Raw genomic sequence first — 18,886 nt, 5'->3', positions numbered from 1 at the left:
CGGTTATTACCCGTCCCCTTGTGTGTTATGAAGGTTTTTATGAATGTGAACGGTCTGCAGAGTCAAAAACCCTCAAAGTACACCTTGTAGCGAGTAAAACTCTAACACAGTCTATGCTGCCCCAAAACGCCTCGTTGGAGATTTCTCTTTTTCCATTGTTTGCTTCCTGGGTTCTCTGACGTGTGAACACCCAAATCAACAACAAATGACCGGATTGGCCCAAATGGACCAATCCGCGGAGCACCTCACACACCAGGATCCCTTTGCTAACTAACAGGGAGGCCCATTCCCAAGCTGCCCCCTACACCCTACCCCTACACACTACCCCTCCATTTGCGCATTCACGCGGAGGGTCCGCTATATTGAGGGCTGTTCCAAACCAACGAGTGTGGAGCGGTGTGGAGGGGGAGTGGGCTATCAAGCCCTCAAACAGCGAGTCTGCATCGGTGCTGACTTGAGACCGGTCTCTACCTGACCAGTCTCAACGCTGTGTGTGTCCGTCAGGAAACACGCTGTTTACAAGTAGTTCCAGCAAACATCCACTGATAAACTGCGATGTTAACAACCTCATGATAACCTCATGTTTTAACTTAGGATCACCTGGACTACCTATGTTGCAAATGTATTATCTTTTCAATTTACACACGGCATCTATTGCACGTCTGTCCGTCCTGGGAGAGGGATCCCTCCTCTGTTGCTCTCCCTGAGGTTTCTCCCATTTTTTCCTTTAAACTGTGGGTTTTCTCTGGAAGTTTTTCCTTGTACGATGTGAGGGTCTAAGGACAGAGGGTGTCGTATTGTCATACTGATATTCTGTACAAACTGTGAAGTCCACTGAGACAAATGTAACATTTGTGATATTGGGCTATATAAATAAACATTGATTGATTGATTGATCTCATACCTGTCTAGAAAAAGGTAAATGTGTGCATTTTATTATAAAGTGTATATTTACAGACTGTTGCAAAAACTAGGAATCTTATAAACCTCAGGTTTAAAACTAAAAGAGCTTTACAAGGAAGAGGAACAACACAATGAAAGATGTTTGGAGTTTTATTTTAGTTATTAATTTAAATGTTTTGTCTAAGAGATGCTGATTTGAAACCGTTGTTACATACAGTTACGGCATTTTCTGCCGGAGAGAGGGGAGGCCGTCCCAAAGTTTGCTGCTGTATTTACTCCCTCCATCTGACAGGAGGGAGCCTCGTTGAGCTGCGAGTGGCTATACAGACGGAGTTCACTCCGTCACGGAGGGGTAGGGTCGAGGGAGTGGTTTGGGATTGGGCCGGAATCCCCATTGACTTGCATAGAGCTCCCTGAACGCTGGTAATAGACGAGTTGGGATCGCGAAGAAATGCTCTCTGGCCGCAGACCCATTCTCACAGCGTTATAAACATTTTTCTTACTCAATATCAAGCCACACTTATTGTTTTTACTTCGGCTGTGAGTGTTTGTGTGTGCTCAGGATGAGTTTAGCTTGTTCTCGCTGTATCGCCGACCCGGAAACCTGTCCGCTCCTCGCAACATCCCGACCAATCGGAGCACACTGGGCTCACAGGGAGGGGGGGCAGGAGCTCCAACAAGCCCTTTAGGACAGAGTGAATACACATACTATACAGAGATGCTGTATGAGAAACCAATGCGATTTTGGAAAATTGCACAATTTAAATCTATTCTAGTAGACCTCAACAATGGAAATATGATCAGTAGAAATGGCCATGACATGGGACCTTTAAAATCTTCTATATTAAATCATTTTTTCCTAAAAGCCTCTGAAAAGTTTATGAATGCAATGTTTTTGCGCTATTTACTCTAAATTCCCCATGACGCTCAATGCACATAGTGCGCTGAGAACGGCATCTCCAGCTAAAGACCAAGAAGCCAATTAGTACCACCCAGGAATACTACATGGCTCAAAAGGTTAATGTGTCAGTTTCTGTTAATTTCATTAAGCAGACAAATTTATTCAGGAATATGCACAATGTAAGCATAATATAAAGTTAATTCAGGGTGCACCTTAGTGGTGCAAATTCCCTGATTAATTTGGAATTAATCAAATACTAAAAAAAGGAAAATGCTTTTTGAACAGCTATTAACTTTTTGGCTCTATTGCACTTTAAACATGCTTGCTTGAAAAGGTTCTCTCATCCAGTATGCTAATATTAGAGACTTAAAAAAAATATATATATTATTTCAGGGAACAAATAACAAATGATGTATTTATCTTAACATCCCGCTAATCATTTCATAACCCCTCGGATTTATCTGGTAACTTAAGGGATCATCATCAACCTGTAGGGGAGAACCCACAGGTGTAGCGTGAAAGCAAAAAAAAAACACACACAGATTTCTTCTTGCTTTATTACTGTATGTACAGTAGGGTACACTATAATTAGTGCATACAGAAAGAAAAAGTAAACAAAATGAACCCAATTGTTGCACACCATTCAATATCTAGACCTTTAGCCATACTTCACATCCATAACAACAGCAATTATAGTAATCACCAGATGGTGAAAATCAACTCAAAAGGTATAATGGTTTGTTTCCATTTAGGTACAGTACATGTATATACCAATAGTATAACTACAGGAAAAGGCTGTGGCAAAAATACCTTTTTACTAAAAGTCTTAAGTTTCTATATAGCGACAAAAAAACTGACGAAAGTGCTTTTGCTCTATTAAAACACAACTGATAAACATAATTCACCTTTAAACCTCTGTAAAATAATATTGTAAGCCCTCATTGGTTTAGAAAAAAGAAAAACAGACCTGAAATATGCAGTATGACCCGTTCTTTCTAGATAACATGGCATATCAAAACCACCTTCAGTTCTTTTATGAAAACTTCAAGTATTCAGTAGTCAGAGTTAATAAGGTTGAACAAGATGAGACAAGAAGCCAAAGAAATGGCTAAAATAATATTGCATACAGTGAGTGAAAACTTAACTTATATATAATGTTCTCATTGAGTCTCTGGATTGATGATGAAAAAGAAGCAGCTTTGAATATATCTGATTATAAGAAATTGTACAAAAGGCTGATTTTTATTCACCAGAAGTCAAAGTAGTCAAACAACCAAGGTTTCAGCATGTTATGACCAGTTTTCTTAAAGGTCTTAAAGGATTTCTTCATCCAAACAATATTCTTTCCATCTAAATAACAATACACAAAGTCTGTATTGATTGACTTACACAGCCAACATATGGACATGTAAGCTGTTGCATGCACACACACACATACAAATAAGGGGAAGCCCTGAATCATAGCAACACACACTCCCGCTCGTTCCGAATGTCTACTTGTTCGGCCCCTTGCTGTCATTGTCCTCACTGTTGTGATGTCTGCCGTTGTGGGAGCCACTGGTTAACCACGGTGTTCTCGCCCTTTCGCGGCACTCCCGGCACTCGTCGTCATCCTCTTCGTCCTCTTCGTCCTCGTGGATGATCTCCACCTCCAGACGGCCGATGTAGAGCGATACCGCACAGAGCCAGAAGAGGGCGACGCTGACCACCGCAGCGCTCTGGAGCAGCAGCGCTGGCACAGACAGCAGCATCATCCTCCGCAGGGCCAACAGGCTGCCAAGGTATGAGGCCCCGCCAAACGACACACACACACCCCCCAGGATGAAGAAGGCTGAGGGGAAACAGATTGAAATGGTATTATTGTAAACATTCATTTTCTCACTATATAAATATGATATGGAGGCAGACTAGATCTATACATGTTCTTCAAGTTAATAAGATAAAATAATATCTGGTCGACAAAGTGATTTGAATAAAACACAATAAGCCCTCATCTCAACTGGTGTGCTTCTTCAAGAGCAGTCATACATTTATACTAACATGATTAATGTTAACCTCAACATTTTATTTACTACCATAGATGGCAAATGTAGTTTTCATGTTTTTTCCGACAATATTTTTTATCAAACTCAATGACTTTTTTATGATTTAATAAATGTTTTGTTTAATAAAAAGTGTAAAACATAAAACTGGCCTTTCTGGTAACCATGTTATTGGTTGGTTATTATGAAGGATCTCAGCTCATTATATTTACTCATGATGACTTTAACCTATCAAAGAGATCCTGGCAAAAAAGTATTTATTTGCTGAATGAAAAATGTAATTCCAATGCAAGGTTCACTTAGAAATGTATTTATCAAGGACAAAAAGAGCTAAGGAATATGGTTAAAGATGCTATAGTTTATTTAATTATTTCATGGACATTCATTGATTTTCAAGCCTTTTTAGTTTTCTTGAATCCTTTAGTTTAGAAGAATTTAGCCCTAGAGCCACTGTTTATTAACCTGTCTTCTATCTAATATATTTAAACTATTTATTTAAGGCATATATTTATGGAACTGAGGGGATTAAATAAATGTTTCAAATAAATTGAATCACAAGTTGATGTTTGTTATTGCACTAACATAGAGCCTTGGCTACAAGTGTTCTGATTCACATTAAAATGTACCATATCCTGCTTCTCGCCCCACATCGCTCTGGACAAATGCGATGACTCCTATCCCAGTCGACAGCAGACCGTTCCTGAACCACGAGAGGAATCCTGCAAAACAGAGAAAGCCTGAAAATAACAGCTGACACATTTCAGCCTGACCAGAAATCTGTCACTCTGTTTACATGCATGCAAGCATAAAATGACTGCCATAACAAATGCCTAAAACCTTAAGTACAGTGCTGATGTATGAGATTGTTTCAAAATGCACTGAAATGTACAATATGGCAATGAAATACAACTGGAACATTGCTAGATTGAGCTACATTAAGAGAAAAGGATATAGATATGTTTTATTTATTTTTGAAACTATGAGATTTGATGTTTATATGATTGAATGAAAAGCAGTCAGTCGTTTAAAAGCCCTGCACACATTCACAGGTGTTTTCACTTTTGATGATTTAGATCTCTGCTCAGGGCGTAGTTGGCTTATGTCAACAATATCAACATACTAATACAAATCAAGCTGACAAGTTGATTAGGTATCAAGTCAAAACTAAATGTAAGTTACCCCACCTTTTTAAACACAAAACTTGCAGTACATTTTACATAAATACCTAACCAATAAAGACACAATGTCAATATCATACAAAGTTCCCATATATTTAAATCTCAGGGTTATAAATACAGAAAAAACACAGCTATCCAGGTATCGAGACTTATCTGAGGTGCTGGAGCTACGGGACATATCATACTTATTGAAACAAAACCTCCACACATACACAATTACACAAAACAGTCAAAATCTCAATTTTAGGAATTTCTGACTAAACTCTTATCTCCCTGCTGCCTCTTCAGGGGCCTCATTTATAAAAGGGATATACGCTCAAAAAATAGCGTACGCCAGTTTCTACGCAATGTTTGCGATTTATAAAAATACTAACTTGACGGGAAAATGTGCGGTCCCTCCACGCAAACTCTAACCCATGCGTACGCACAAAGCACAAAAACGGGAGAGACGAGAAACTGCGACACCGTTGGCAGAAGGAAGAATGGAGAGAAATATGTGGAAATAATACCATAAACAAAATGTTACCTCTCATTTATCATATATGAAGAATTCATTTTCAAACATTGATTAAAGCCAATCTTAAAATGATTAAACAAACGCCTGTTTGCGACTCCTCAGTGCACACAAAAACATAACTTGGAAAAATAAATAAATACGGATATGTTATTTAAAACCACCTCGAATATGTTGTGTTAATGTTATGAAATGTTTTCTCATAAATGATGCGGTAAGCAGGAGGACAGAATTACGTCTAAACTGACGCCGTTTTGCATTTCTATTGGTTGTAGATACGAACATGGTTTTATGTAGGCAGCCTACTATCACGTTTAATCGTGTTTTATGCCGTTTGCCAAGACTTGATAAGTCGCTCGTAAAACACAGGAGGTATGGAAGCTAAGAAACACCATATGTGGTAAATTGTACAGCTAATATAACACAACACATTAGTTGTATTTCCTTTAAACTGGTGGATTATGGATATATAGTTGCTGATCGAAAGCTGGAACACAAACCACCAAATACAAACAAATAATTCAGATCCAGTCGTCATGACTCCACTCCGGAGAGATTCCCCTATCATTTCTTACAGTTTCTCATCAAGGGGGTGTCTCCTGTCCCCAGTGCAAAACACACTGCCTGAGGAAGGCTATGTGTATTGTTTTTGTCATTAACCTTTTTCGGACCACTTATTTATTTATTAGGTGACGATCCGACCTCCATGCTGCTACTCTGGTTCAAAACTGCATCCACCAAACAATATGATTTATCTCGACCTCCCCCAAAATAACCAAAATCTGACACGGTGTTGTGAGATGTCTTTTTTAGCTGTTCTCGTCGTCATTTTCCTGCAATCTTCTTCATAAAGTCAGTCAGAATGAATGAATGAATGGGCGTTTCTTTGACTATTTATAGGCAAATATGGGCGTTACGTGAAGCCCGCAAAAGCTGCACCGCATTTCGAGTCGATTGTGATTTATAAAAGGGAAACCGGCGTAGGAAGTGCCGTACGCACTTTCTTCGCCGGTACGCAATGTTTTGTGAATCTGAAAATGTCGGAACATTTCTGTACCTATTTATTGGATTTCTACTACGCAAGCAACCTTCCCACGTGAATCCTACGCACGGCGTTATAAATGAGGCCCCTGAGCTTTATTAAATAAACTTCTAGTTTTCCATTTCTGTGACAGACTGTTCAATCAAATAACAGCCCAATCATTCCCACGACTAAATACTGTGTAGTAATTTTTACTTTAGCCCCTTAAACCTTTCTGTCAGTACAAACCTTTTAATTGATTTGATGTTGTTATATAATTTAATTTAAAACTACTTGTTTCACCAAATGTTCGATATCTGGCTTCACCCACGTAATGATGTCAAATGAGGTGTCTTTACCAGCTGTCAGGGAAATGCCTGCTATATCTTCACTGACTGGGATGTGTTCAAAAAGACAGCATACTTTTTCACCCCCGGGCTAGTTGTTAATCTTATTGTACCACACCTACAGACAATTACTATATTGTCAACGATGATGTATAGCCTTCGCTTCAGGGTTAAATCTATGGTAAATTCTGGTCATTATTTCCAGCATGGATTAGGTCAGTTACCTGTCTCATGGGACTTTCGCAGCATCTGAAAAAAAGGAAACGGAACAATATTAGGACCACCTCTGATTTAACCATGTCATTATGAATTGGAGAGGTGGGAGAAGTACGTTGTACTTAAGTAGAAGTACCAGAGTAGAAATACTCTGTTACAAGTAAAAGTGCTGCATAATCCTGCATTCAAAATGTTACATATGTTAAATACAAAAGTATTTTCATCAAAATATACTTAAAGTCAAAGTAATCATTATGCAGATTGGCCCATTTCAGAATAATATATTATATGTTTTTTGATTATAATTATTAATGTGTTTATCAAAGCTGGTAAAGGTGCAGCTAGTTTTAATGACTTTGTATGCTGCAGGGTAGATTGTGAATTTACTCCAGCTGTATATAAAGTCTTATTTAAGTGTTGATTACATTCCACATAATTTATCCAAATCTGCAGAGTAACTAAAAGGTGTAAATGTAATGTAGTAGAGTAAATTGTAGTGGGGTAGAAGTACAGAAGTACGATGTAGAAAACAATGTAAATACTCAAGTAAAGTACTTGTATCTCAAAATGTACAGTACTTTGGTAAATGTACTGAGTGTCCTCAGTAGTAGGCCTACTAGTGATTTGTCAAAACTATAATCTATGAAAGATTTGCAGTGAGTACCTGAGTGGGGTACAGCTTCTCAAAACAGCATTGACATTTCACAGTTTAAGAAAAAGCACTCTTTATGTTCTCATTAGACAACATTTCCATACCAAAGCGTCGGCCTTGTCGAGGTCTGAGAGCTGGTGCTGCTCCGGGCCCCGGCTCTTCAGCCACGGCTCCTTCTCTCCGAGCCGCAGCCGAGGAGAGCCGTGCAGCCGCCGGAGGAGCGGGGCTCTGGCGGCGGGAGGGTGGGCCAGACTCCTCACCGTCCGGGCGAAGTGCGACAAGGCCGGCGGCAACTGCCTTCTCATGAACAAAGTGAGAAAAGCCATCACATCACGAATCTAAGCTGATTAAACAAATTGCATGCGAGTTGAAAGCAAAAGCATAATACGATCTTTGCCCTGTGAACTCTCACACGAACAACGACAAACCCGGAAGAGACTCCTCCATGTATACATCACATCCATGATACATCACGATGCCGAGAAAAGGTAAGAGGAATGAACTCAGCGCCATCATGCGACTCGACTGACGGGAAATAAACCAACCATGCTTCAGAACAGTGTCATTGTATTGACTTCAAGGCACAGCTAACTGTTCGTTTTATTGTGTTTATTGTACGTTCGTTTATATCGAATATCGATATTTCCTCTTCAAATATAAACAACATGCACTTGTAAGTGAACGTCACACGAGGGCGTCAGAGCACAAGGCTGTGACATGCTCAGATTTATTATATAATATGTATTACAAAAAGTTGAATAAAACGGGAGAAAAAAAAACACCAATACTTTTTTTGTAAACGTAATGTATTCAGAAAAAGAAAGGATTGTAAAAAAAGTTAAAATATTTTTAAATGCAATAGAGAGGCGAAGTCCCTCCCCTTCCGGGAGCCTCCATGGGACCCCGGAAGCGGAAAATGATACATTGAAGTCAATGGAGAGAGAAAGGTTATCTTTTGATCCCGTTTGAATTGTGCCACGAATGACACATATGATGTTTGTCAATTTAAAAGAACATTTTTCAAGTCAAAAAAATAAAAATGTGTCGTAAAACTGTGAAGTTACACTTTTTTTTGTGTGAAACCGCTCAGTGAACTACAGGTCTCTGGTCTAGCACAATACGCGTCACCATCACAAAGACGGCCGTCACTTTAGCAGATTTCACCTGTTTCTTTCAGAATGATGCGGAAAGTATAAAACGAGGTGAACATCACTACAAGTCTGGGCATGTTGAGAGCTGTACATACACGAAAGTTGTTAGTCGGTTCTGTAAGAGCCAGCATGCGGGACCGGCTTTACAAGGTTTCGGTGAGTAACATGAGTGCAATGTGTAACGTTAATGTCAGCTAGCTAACATTAACTAACAAGGTACACTAACGTGTTTTGTTTTAGTAACTAGTTTTCTCCTTAAGAACTTCGTGGTCTCTGTGTATGCTGTGGATAACATTAGTGTTCACAAGAACAAGGTACACTCCCGTGTTTTGTTTGAGTTGCTCTTCAGATTATTGAAGCAGCCAGTTTTATATCGACTATACTGTATGTGTGATCTCCTTTTTCTCGTTGTGTCATTTGAGTTTATTTGCTGTGTGTAGATTCAAGGATTGTGGTTATCTAGGCACAGCTGTGTGTGACTCCCTCTGGTACACTGGTATGTGTTTTCCTAATGTAGAGAGCATTGATTAATTAATAAACTACACACTGAGTCTAGATCCTGACCAAATCCTTTTTTATTGTTGATCAAATGTTTTTCAAAAATGTATTCATACACATTTAGAAAAATACAATGTACAATCACAACCAATACAACACAAATTACAAAAAATACAGAAAAAACAAACAATAACAACAATCAGACAAGAGGACAAAACTATGGAAAAATAAACCCTCCCACCCCCAGATCCGGACCATCCTTGTATTATTGCTCATTCAATCTATTATAGCATGCTAACAAATGGTACTTACTTTATTTTTACAGATCTGCATGGGAGACGATGGCGCGATGCAGAGCGCTGTCTGTGATTGTGCACAGGGGATGTACAAATGCAGCCACGCTGCAGCATTGGCAATATTTGCCATGTGGCAGATCAGCTCCACAGATGTTGAGTGCCAGTGGAGGAAGCCTGGCACTTAAAAAGTAGTCCAGCCGGTGTCTCAACTTTGCCAACAGCGAGAGGAGACATACAACCCACTGGCCAGAGACATCGCCAACTGTCAACTGGGGGGTTGTAAACAAGGCCGAAGGGGTGAAGGCTTTTGTGCAGGCCTATCGGGTGACAGTGTTCGAGTCTGGTCTCTTTGTGAGTGAGTCGGGTGTTTTGGGAGCATCACCCGATGGACTTGTGCAGCCATCTGCCCTGCTGGAGGTGAAGTGTCCACACAGCCAGAGGAACATGACCATCGCGGAGGCAGTCCAGTTACCATCCTTCTGTCTCCGTGAGGAGGGTGGGTCATATATTCTCAAGGAGAATCACCCATACTGGCACCAGGTCCAAGGGCAGCTGCACATCACAGACCGGAGTCTCTGCTACTTTGTTGTGTGGACCACGAAGGAGGCGATCATCATCCCCATCCCCAAAGACCCTGCATGGCATGGAAATCTCCTCCTCCTGGAAAGATTCTACACCCAGCATATGCTCCCTGTGTTGGCCAGTAGAGAGGAGGACATTTAAATAAACATACTCTTAACACCCTCGGACTCTGCGTTGTGTTTCGTATGTGTGATGGGGTGTTATGCAGAGGGGAGGAAAACAGGACACAGCAGATTGGAATTGTGGTGGAGATGCTGAGCAGTTATTTAATTGTTGCATGTAATTATTATTATACTGCGTGCTTCTTAGTTATTCCATCTTTTGCTGTAACATGGATCTGTATGTAACTCTATATTTACTTGTTATCTACCACACTTCCTTCTACATCATACACCATCATTATACATGATGGTGTATATAGGATATATATATTTGTATACATATCTGTAAATTGTATAATTTTATTTAAACGTATTTTTGATCTCTCTGTCTATAAACACAAACTGAGTAAGATTGACGATAAAGTTGACTTTGAAAAATATATATTCTTTATGAAAATAGTTGACTGTTGTCAAATGAATCCAAATGAAACGTTGGACTGAACTACAACTACGCCTTTAAATCTCTACGGACTGTTTTTCAGTGGGATGGCAAGTTCCTATCTTTAAACATTTATTAGTTTTTTCTCAGAACAGATTTGATTTTCTGAAGTTCATTTAACTTTGCCGACCATGTAAGGTCATTATTAAAAAGGTACAATCAATTTGTTTAGGGTTGACTAAAATAATGAAAAACATTCATTTGGATAATTTACTGACAGAATAAGAAACTCAATGATGCTCTACTCACCTGTTCCCTTTATATAAAGTGAAACAGTTGATTTTAGTAAACTTAAAAACAACCTTCAAAAGCTATCAAGGAATATACCGAATACTTGTTTGAGAACTTTATTACATATTTTTATATAAATAGTTTGAATGATCCATAATTGACAGAAGCTTGTGTTTACACTGACCTGTTACTCATATATTAATGTCTTTGTAACTTCAGTAAACCACTACCTCACTAATTTATTTCATTCATCACGGTTCAGTAAACTAAGTGATACATGAACCAGTTTAATCATTATAATAACGTAGGATTGCAACTCTTTGAAACTGTAGGTGGCTCTTAAAAGAGCCGTTGTGTTTGGGTGTGCTGGTCTCAGGTCAGTCTAAGCCCTCTCTCCGCGGATGCGGCGGGCCAGCTGGATGTCCTTGGGCATGATGGTGACCCTCTTTGCTTGGTTCATCTTACTGGGGGGCAGCTACATGGATGTCGGTGCAGTCCACAATCATTGTGCAGTTGAAGGCAGAATGAATTTATTATTGACTCCGAATGAAGCACAACTTCATGTCATACAATACAATGACTTTATTTGTAATTGTGTAAAAAAATATGAGCATTGATTAGCAAGCAGGACCTGCAGGACCTGCAGGAACAGAGAATGGTGATGGATGGAGCTGGGAAGAGAGAAGAATAAAGAAAACAGATCAACTTTATTATCGGATATTAAAAATTCAATTTCAAAACAAGTTGCCGCTCCTACAGTTTTCTAGTATGTAAAGATGATTTCACATGACCTATGCAAAATATCACACTCAATACATGTGTGTCTCTGGGGGGTGCATTGTGCCTTTGATGTATATAAATAATATACCATAACCAAATACTATTACGTACAGTGGAAATCAGGTTGCCAGAGCAGGTCAGTGTGCATGTTCCTCAACGTCTCAGCAGTTACAGGTGAGGTAAAGAAAATAAAAGAGAAAAAGGTCAGTAACAACACTTTGAATAATTATCTCTTCTAACAATTTTCTCTCAGTAAGCACACAACGACTGTCTTTCCAACAAACATATTGACTCACCCTCACTGTTATCACAATGAAACACGTCCAGAAGAATGTCATGCAAAGCTCCATGCCTGCCTTCGACTCTCCCTGAACTGCTTCCTTAGCACCCGGTGGAGGGCGCAGTAGGCTACTCTTCAAATGTTTCACGAAATACTTACCATCATGTTTGGTTACTGTTTAACATTTTGGTTTACTTCATGTAATAAAATAATAACTTCATGGTAAGGCTACTAAAAATGACAAGGCTAAGTAATGTAATGCTAACTAACGTGCTCGCTACTCGTCGCTACTAGCTAGGTAGCTAACTTGACTATGTTCCATGCACAACATGTATATTACCTATGATATTACCTGATATGTCTGATCCAGCGACTCCTGGTCCTTTCATCAGACGGGAAGCGATAGAACGAGCAAGTGGTATGATCACTTTTGTGATTACAACCTAGTACAAAGCACACAGGCATCTTGTAAAAGTGAACCAACCACTTGGAGCATTATCGCCAATGACATCACTTACGCGACCCAGAATGGGATTTGTAGTCTTTGTAGTCGCGTATTTTTCATAGTCTTATATTTCAACAGTTTTACAACAAAATGTGACCTTTTTGACATGGAAATGATTGTTTAAGATCGACAAACATCATATGTGTAGTTCGTGGCGCAATTCAAACGGGATCAAAAGATACGTTTTCTCTCTCCATTGAATTCAATGTATAATCTTTCGCTTCCGGGGTCCCATGGACCGGAAGTAGAGCACATCTGATTTTGAATTGTAATCGTTCTTGTTACTGTCTACCCTTAAACAAAGCAGATCAAGAGTTGTGTTACATAACATACCAAAATATATTTTGAAGACTATTTCAATATAAAGGAAGTGTAACAATGGCATCCTGTAGCCTACAATGAAGCTGATAGTGAAAATTCTGTACAGATGTGACAGTGTCAAAGTGCACCAAACATCGTAGAAGAGGAACTCAAACAGGACACTCAGGAGTTTGTGATTAATGTGAAAAGGAATTCTAATAATTTAAAACATGCACAGCTATTTCCTCCTCCTTCCTTTGCAAAACACATCAGATGCACACACCTACAAGTACAATAACACCTTAGCATACCCAATGAACTCTTGATGTCACGTCTGTGTCCCTGTCAGTAAGGATTATAGGACAGCCTCTCCCTGAGTGTCTTTTGTCTTTTGGTCCACACAGTAAGGCGACGCCTGTAATATATGATGTGTGTGCGCGTGTTTGAACAGTGGGGTATTTTACAAACAGCTCAATCTTTGATGTGATGTGCAGCTGACCCTGTGGTCGCTCTCACGCTACTGTCCCCAACACAATGGGAGAATGGGAGACTGATCTTTACACACACACACACACACACACACACACACACACACACACACACACACACACACACACACACACACACACACACACACACACACACACACACACACACACACACACACACACACACACACACACACACACACACACACACACACACACTGTCATCAGTCCTGCACTGCTGCTGTGTGACAGTGGATGTTTAACAGCAGGGTTTGGCTACACACTGACTCGCTGAGGTTACTTCCTGAACAGAGAAAACAAATGATCACAATTATTTACAGAGTAAGACACACCTCTCTAAAGGCCAATGGATCGTAGGGTGTACAAATGAAAACCACTTCCATTCCCTGCTGTGTGGTATGATCTTTCAGTGAGCTGTGTGTGAGGTCCTGTCACCCATCCTCCATGTGAACTCTGACACTCTCTAAAGACTATGAATATTTGTTAGTTCATCTCTTTAACACTGTCACCAAGACATATCAAGCTTGAAATTACACTTCAGTGCTTTAAAAAAACAAAACACTTTTGAAGTATAAATATGCCAAATGAATGAGGTGCCCTTTACTTCTGCTGAACTACAACCAGCAAAAAGATCGGTGTAGTGGTTAATGTAAAAACATTTAACAAAATGATTACTGAAATATATCATATAGTGAAACAATTAATGAATGTGTGTGGCACCTTCTAGGGGAATAAAACCCCATCAAATGATTTGGATTAGCAATATAAAGTATTGTTTTACAGCCAAATTCCCCAAACATGCATTCTTGGAATTCTATGTGATTGCCTTTATGTACCGAAATATATACTTTTTTTCAACCTGTGTGGTAGCAAATTGCTAGCTTGAATGAAATCCACTAACATGTGGTCGCAAATTGATTTCTCACCTAGCTTGAATCAAATTCACTGACATGTGGTGTAAACAGATTGGTTTAAGGAGGCAATTGATATTTTGAAGTAAAAAGAAATTAAAAGATTGCAAAAATGTAACAGAGAGATGGGGTCCAGTGTTTAAACATATGACATTACTCAGTGTTGTGTAATTAACTGGTGATAAGATTACTGAATTACACAAGCATGCTTGTTCACACACACACACACACACACACACACACACACACACACACACACACACACACACACACACACACACACACACACACATGCACACACAAAAACAAACACAGAGTCACTGGGTTTGGTCCATACTTTCCAGGATGCTGTCAAGGACAAACTAAATGTGGCAGTGTATAGGTTCAACGTGTCTTTTTGCACATTGTGTTCCCATCTGTTCTGCACGCTCATGTACGCAGAGGCAGTATATCTACATGACATGCATCTACAAATGATAGTTGGATCCAAAGATAAAAGATATTTGAAATACCTATAGAAACTATATATATATAGATCATATGTTTTACATTATACGTTATGTGAGTGAACGCAGGAGATATTTACACTGACAGAGGTCTCCTTATGGAGACATTGCCTGTCGCATCTCAACCTTGATGAACAGATCGAAATTAGCTGCTATCTGCTGGACTTTGCATTTGTATCATATCTGAATGTGGTGGCAACTTATTACTCAGATTGTTTTGTTGATTTTATTTCTGTAGTTTAGTTTGGACATAGTGATTACATTCTGCATTGAAACAGTTTCAACAGAGCTTTTATGTTTCTCAACGTTTTCAATATTGCTTATTTTGTTTTTTGCAAATCTGCCCTTTTGAGATCAACTGAATTGTTGTGGTTTCTCCATTACTTGCTTAAACCCTGTCCTTTCTATTATGTTTAGCTTTTTACAGTTTTCCCCATCCCTATTTTTAGGATCTGTCTTCCAACCTTTTACAAAAATATTTCTTCCTCTCTCTGTCTCTCTCTGGTTGTCCATTCTTCTTCTTTAACAAACCAAAAACATTGCAAGTGCTACAATCTATTTCTGATGTTTTTAAATGTTGAGAATCAAAGATTTAATCGAAACAGGGAAACAACGTATACATTTATATAAGAATTGTTGAATGATTTAGGCCATATTGGGATTTCAAAACAAAGAAAGCATGGTACAACCAAAGTTAAGCAAGTATTTTATAGGCCTCAACTGTCTGTTAACAAGTAATACATTAGTAAACATGTCTTATCCTCTCTGCTTGATTCATGCAACGTCAACAGTAAAGAGGGAGGAGTGAGACAGAGATAGATAGAGAGGAGGAGGAGAAGGAGGAGGAGATGTGTATACGTGCAGAACTGCACTAGTCTGTGTTACACAGCCTGGGGGATCCCAGTCAGCTGTGTTAGGAGCATTGACCTTGGCAAAGTGTACACTGTTTTTCAGTCTCCGGGACAAACAAGTGTCTAATACACGTGTCAAATGTTCAGCAGACAAATGATTTATTGACATTAATTAAAGAAGGAGTGTTGCTAAAGAGTGAAGAATACAAATAGTAAACCATCCATAATGGTTTATAAGCAAAGATATAGTGTATTTATGTAAGGTTTGTCATATTGTATTACGTAAACTGTGCTTTGTAAGTTATTTTGAGGGACGACCCCATAATGTACAACCAGTACAGGATACAGGATGGAAAGCTGTCAGGGTTATTTAATGTTGCAGGTGCGTGAGTGTGTGTGTGCCTCCAAGTTTGTTTTTTCCTTTCATTATGGTACAGCTTTTGTTTTCATCTCCTGGTATGTGGGAGCCCCTCATTTATATTGAGGCGCCTTGTTTTCTCTGAAGATAACTTGTGTCCTTTACATTGTTGGAGCTTACATCGCAGGCCAATGGTTTGACGTGTTTATGCCTGAATGTGTGTGTTATATTTCCACCTATGTCTGCTGTTATCAGAAATGTATTATGTTCTGGGTTCCCACTTGTGGGGCAATGTGGAAACTTGGTACATATTCACCACCGTAGTTATAGCCAAACAATGCATCATGTGTTATCTCTCATTGTATTAAAACAATGGTATCAGTCTTATAGTAATATTTGACCGTCTGGTTGCTTAGCAGTGGCAACACTTTGAGTGCTAGTGTTATTTCTTGTCAGTCAACTCACTTGCGTAAGCTGTATGACTTCAGAATGAACTAATTCGCCCATTGGTGGTGAGAATGTTCTATGTTTTTTTCAAGCACACTGCCTTTCCTAATTTATTTGCTCTTAATTAAAGGTCAGCCTTTGGGCATCTGTGAACTCCCTATGTAGTCACAACTTGTGTGTTTGTGTTTGCCAATTAGCAAAAAAGTGTGTGTAAGAGTGGCTACAGCAAAGGTGCGGAACTTCTAAATCGAATAACACGAGTTGGCCAAACTCATGATCCGTTTGTTGTAGACTCTTGTGGGAGGTGTCATTACCGTAAGTAGATTGTGTTTTTGCGTTTTTTTTGTGGTAATGCCTGGAATCGTGTGTGTATGTGGTTGCAGCTTTTGGACATTATTTGCTTAGGTTAAAGATTTTCCCAAAAAATGACAATACAATCTTTAATCTATAAACTGCTTGAATTGCATGATGATTGCAGCCTTCATTAATGTTGCCTGTTGACGTCTTGAGGCTACTGACCACCGATTTCCTATTCCCTGAAGGCAATGTGTTGTTCTTCACATTCGTCAATTGAAATGTACCTAGACTGTACAAAAAAACAACCTAGAATTATACTTTTGATCACTGACTGACAACTATCTTTTGCTTGGTGGAGTTCAATTAACCGACAGGCATGCAGGTCTGGAATTCATTTAATCCCATTTTCTCTTCACCTCAACTAAAAGGAATGCAACATTTTGTTCATTTGTTTCTTGCCGAGAGTTAAAAAGAGTAACACCCCAATTTTACAGTGAATATGAAGCTAATGCTAATAAGCAGCATAAGCCTTGTTCTGTCTAAACACATTCTGCCTACCATCCCCTCTAAAGCTCACCAATTTACCAGATTTCTCTCATACTGTATATCATTTTTGTGAGGGCTATGTGCCAGTGTTCCTTTTTGTTGAAATCGGCTGAAGTAGAGCTAATTGACGATAGCTGTTAACATGGATTGCATTATTGTTAGTTCCAGCTCTATTCTGTGAATTAAAGTGAATTATGACGTTATCATGATGAGTCTAAATGTGATCTTGTAATATTTAGTTTTTGTTTGTGGTGTGCTGTAATGCCTTATTGTGACAGACTGCTTATGTTGAATATGATAACCTCTCAACCTGTATTTTGAGCTCTTATGTGCATTTAAATAGCCATACTTTTATGATGAGTAGTATGCCCGCAGCATTTCACATGCTGCTCTTAATGTCTATATACAGGCTGTACTACAAAGAAGTAGGACAGTATAGGCAATAACAAAGCACCAGTTGTGCGTTAAAACAAAAACACAAGTGTCAATAACTTCACAGACGGGGCTGCCCTGGAAGCGGCAGATGGATGTGGCATGCCAGTGTGTCAATACACTCTGTCCCTAATCCCTCAGGGTGAGTAGCTAAATCCACAACCCTAACCCCAGGCCTGGCTTTATAAAAGCACATTACCTCACTTCCTCCTGCTAGACAAATGCAGAAGTGGACAATAATGCCAAGCAGAGTAATGAAAATGTAAGCAAAGTTTAGCAAGCCTACAGTTTATCATGGGTCAGCAACAGGAACTCAGTCAGTTCCAATACTGAAAAGGCTACTAACTATACAACAGCTGACTATCACTCTAATTAATATCCTATAGGATGGGGTATTGAGGCAATAGGAGACAATATATTTTGTGAAATGTCAGGCATTCACAGAATGATCACTAAGAATTCTGGATTTACTACACTACGCTACAGATATTACAAGTTACACGGGCAGAAGAAATGCAACAGATTAGGTAACATATAAATCATCTAGTTGGGACTACTTAAGTAGTTCACTGCATGACTTTTACTTTAGACATTACTTAATTGCTACTTTTATCAAAGCAAAGGATGTAAATAGTTGTAGGGGGACAGCATATGGATATACATTGGGTAGGAGGGTAGGTACACTATGTTCACACTTGACTATATTCCATTTATTGTATTTTTTGCAGACACATGCTGGTAAGGGAGCCCTTCATGTAGCCTAAGTTATATTAATAGAAAAAGTATACATTTTTAAAGACAAGGCTTGATGATAATATCCCAGCATTACTATAACATATATTTATTTTATAATTAAGTGGTTTTCTGTCAGTGCAGCTGAAAGTTGTATAGCAGCCAGGTTCCACATGGCTTTTTGTGCATCTTAATGACAGAGAGAGAGAGAGCTTTTTGTGCATCTTAATGACAGAGAGAGAGAGAGAGAGAGAGAGAGAGAGAGAGAGAGAGAGAGAGAGAGGAGGAGGAGGAGCGGAG

The 18,886-nt window shown here is 39.2% G+C and overlaps 1 protein-coding gene across 1 annotated transcript; it reads right to left on the bottom strand.

Moving 5' to 3' along the window:
• Positions 1–2,343: 2,343 nt before the first annotated feature.
• On the bottom strand, positions 2,344–8,220 carry tmem160 (transmembrane protein 160). The gene is made up of 4 exons (XM_034225353.1): positions 7,879–8,220; positions 7,131–7,155; positions 4,473–4,565; positions 2,344–3,635 (listed from the first exon to the last, which is right to left on the bottom strand). The coding sequence occupies exons 1-4, from the start codon at positions 8,098–8,100 to the stop codon at positions 3,298–3,300; spliced, it is 678 nt and encodes a 225-aa protein (XP_034081244.1). The 5' UTR covers positions 8,101–8,220; the 3' UTR covers positions 2,344–3,297.
• Between the last annotated feature and the right edge of the window lie 10,666 nt (positions 8,221–18,886).

Source organism: Gymnodraco acuticeps, unplaced genomic scaffold, assembly GCF_902827175.1.
Source record: "Gymnodraco acuticeps unplaced genomic scaffold, fGymAcu1.1, whole genome shotgun sequence".
Lineage (NCBI taxonomy): Eukaryota > Metazoa > Chordata > Actinopteri > Perciformes > Bathydraconidae > Gymnodraco > Gymnodraco acuticeps.
Note: the sequence above shows the minus strand (reverse complement) of the source record. Positions and strands in the feature narration are given on the sequence as shown.

Bases quoted from the DNA above. Each gene is read 5' to 3' on its own strand.
- tmem160 (XM_034225353.1), bottom strand. From the start codon at position 8,100: ATGGCTTTTCTCACTTTGTTCATGAGAAGGCAGTTGCCGCCGGCCTTG. The intron at 7,156-7,878 runs GTATGGAAATGT...CCTTTTTTTCAG, and splicing joins TCGACAAGGCCGACGCTTTG to ATGCTGCGAAAGTCCCATGA. The intron at 4,566-7,130 runs GTAACTGACCTA...TCTGTTTTGCAG, and splicing joins GCGAAAGTCCCATGAGACAG to GATTCCTCTCGTGGTTCAGG.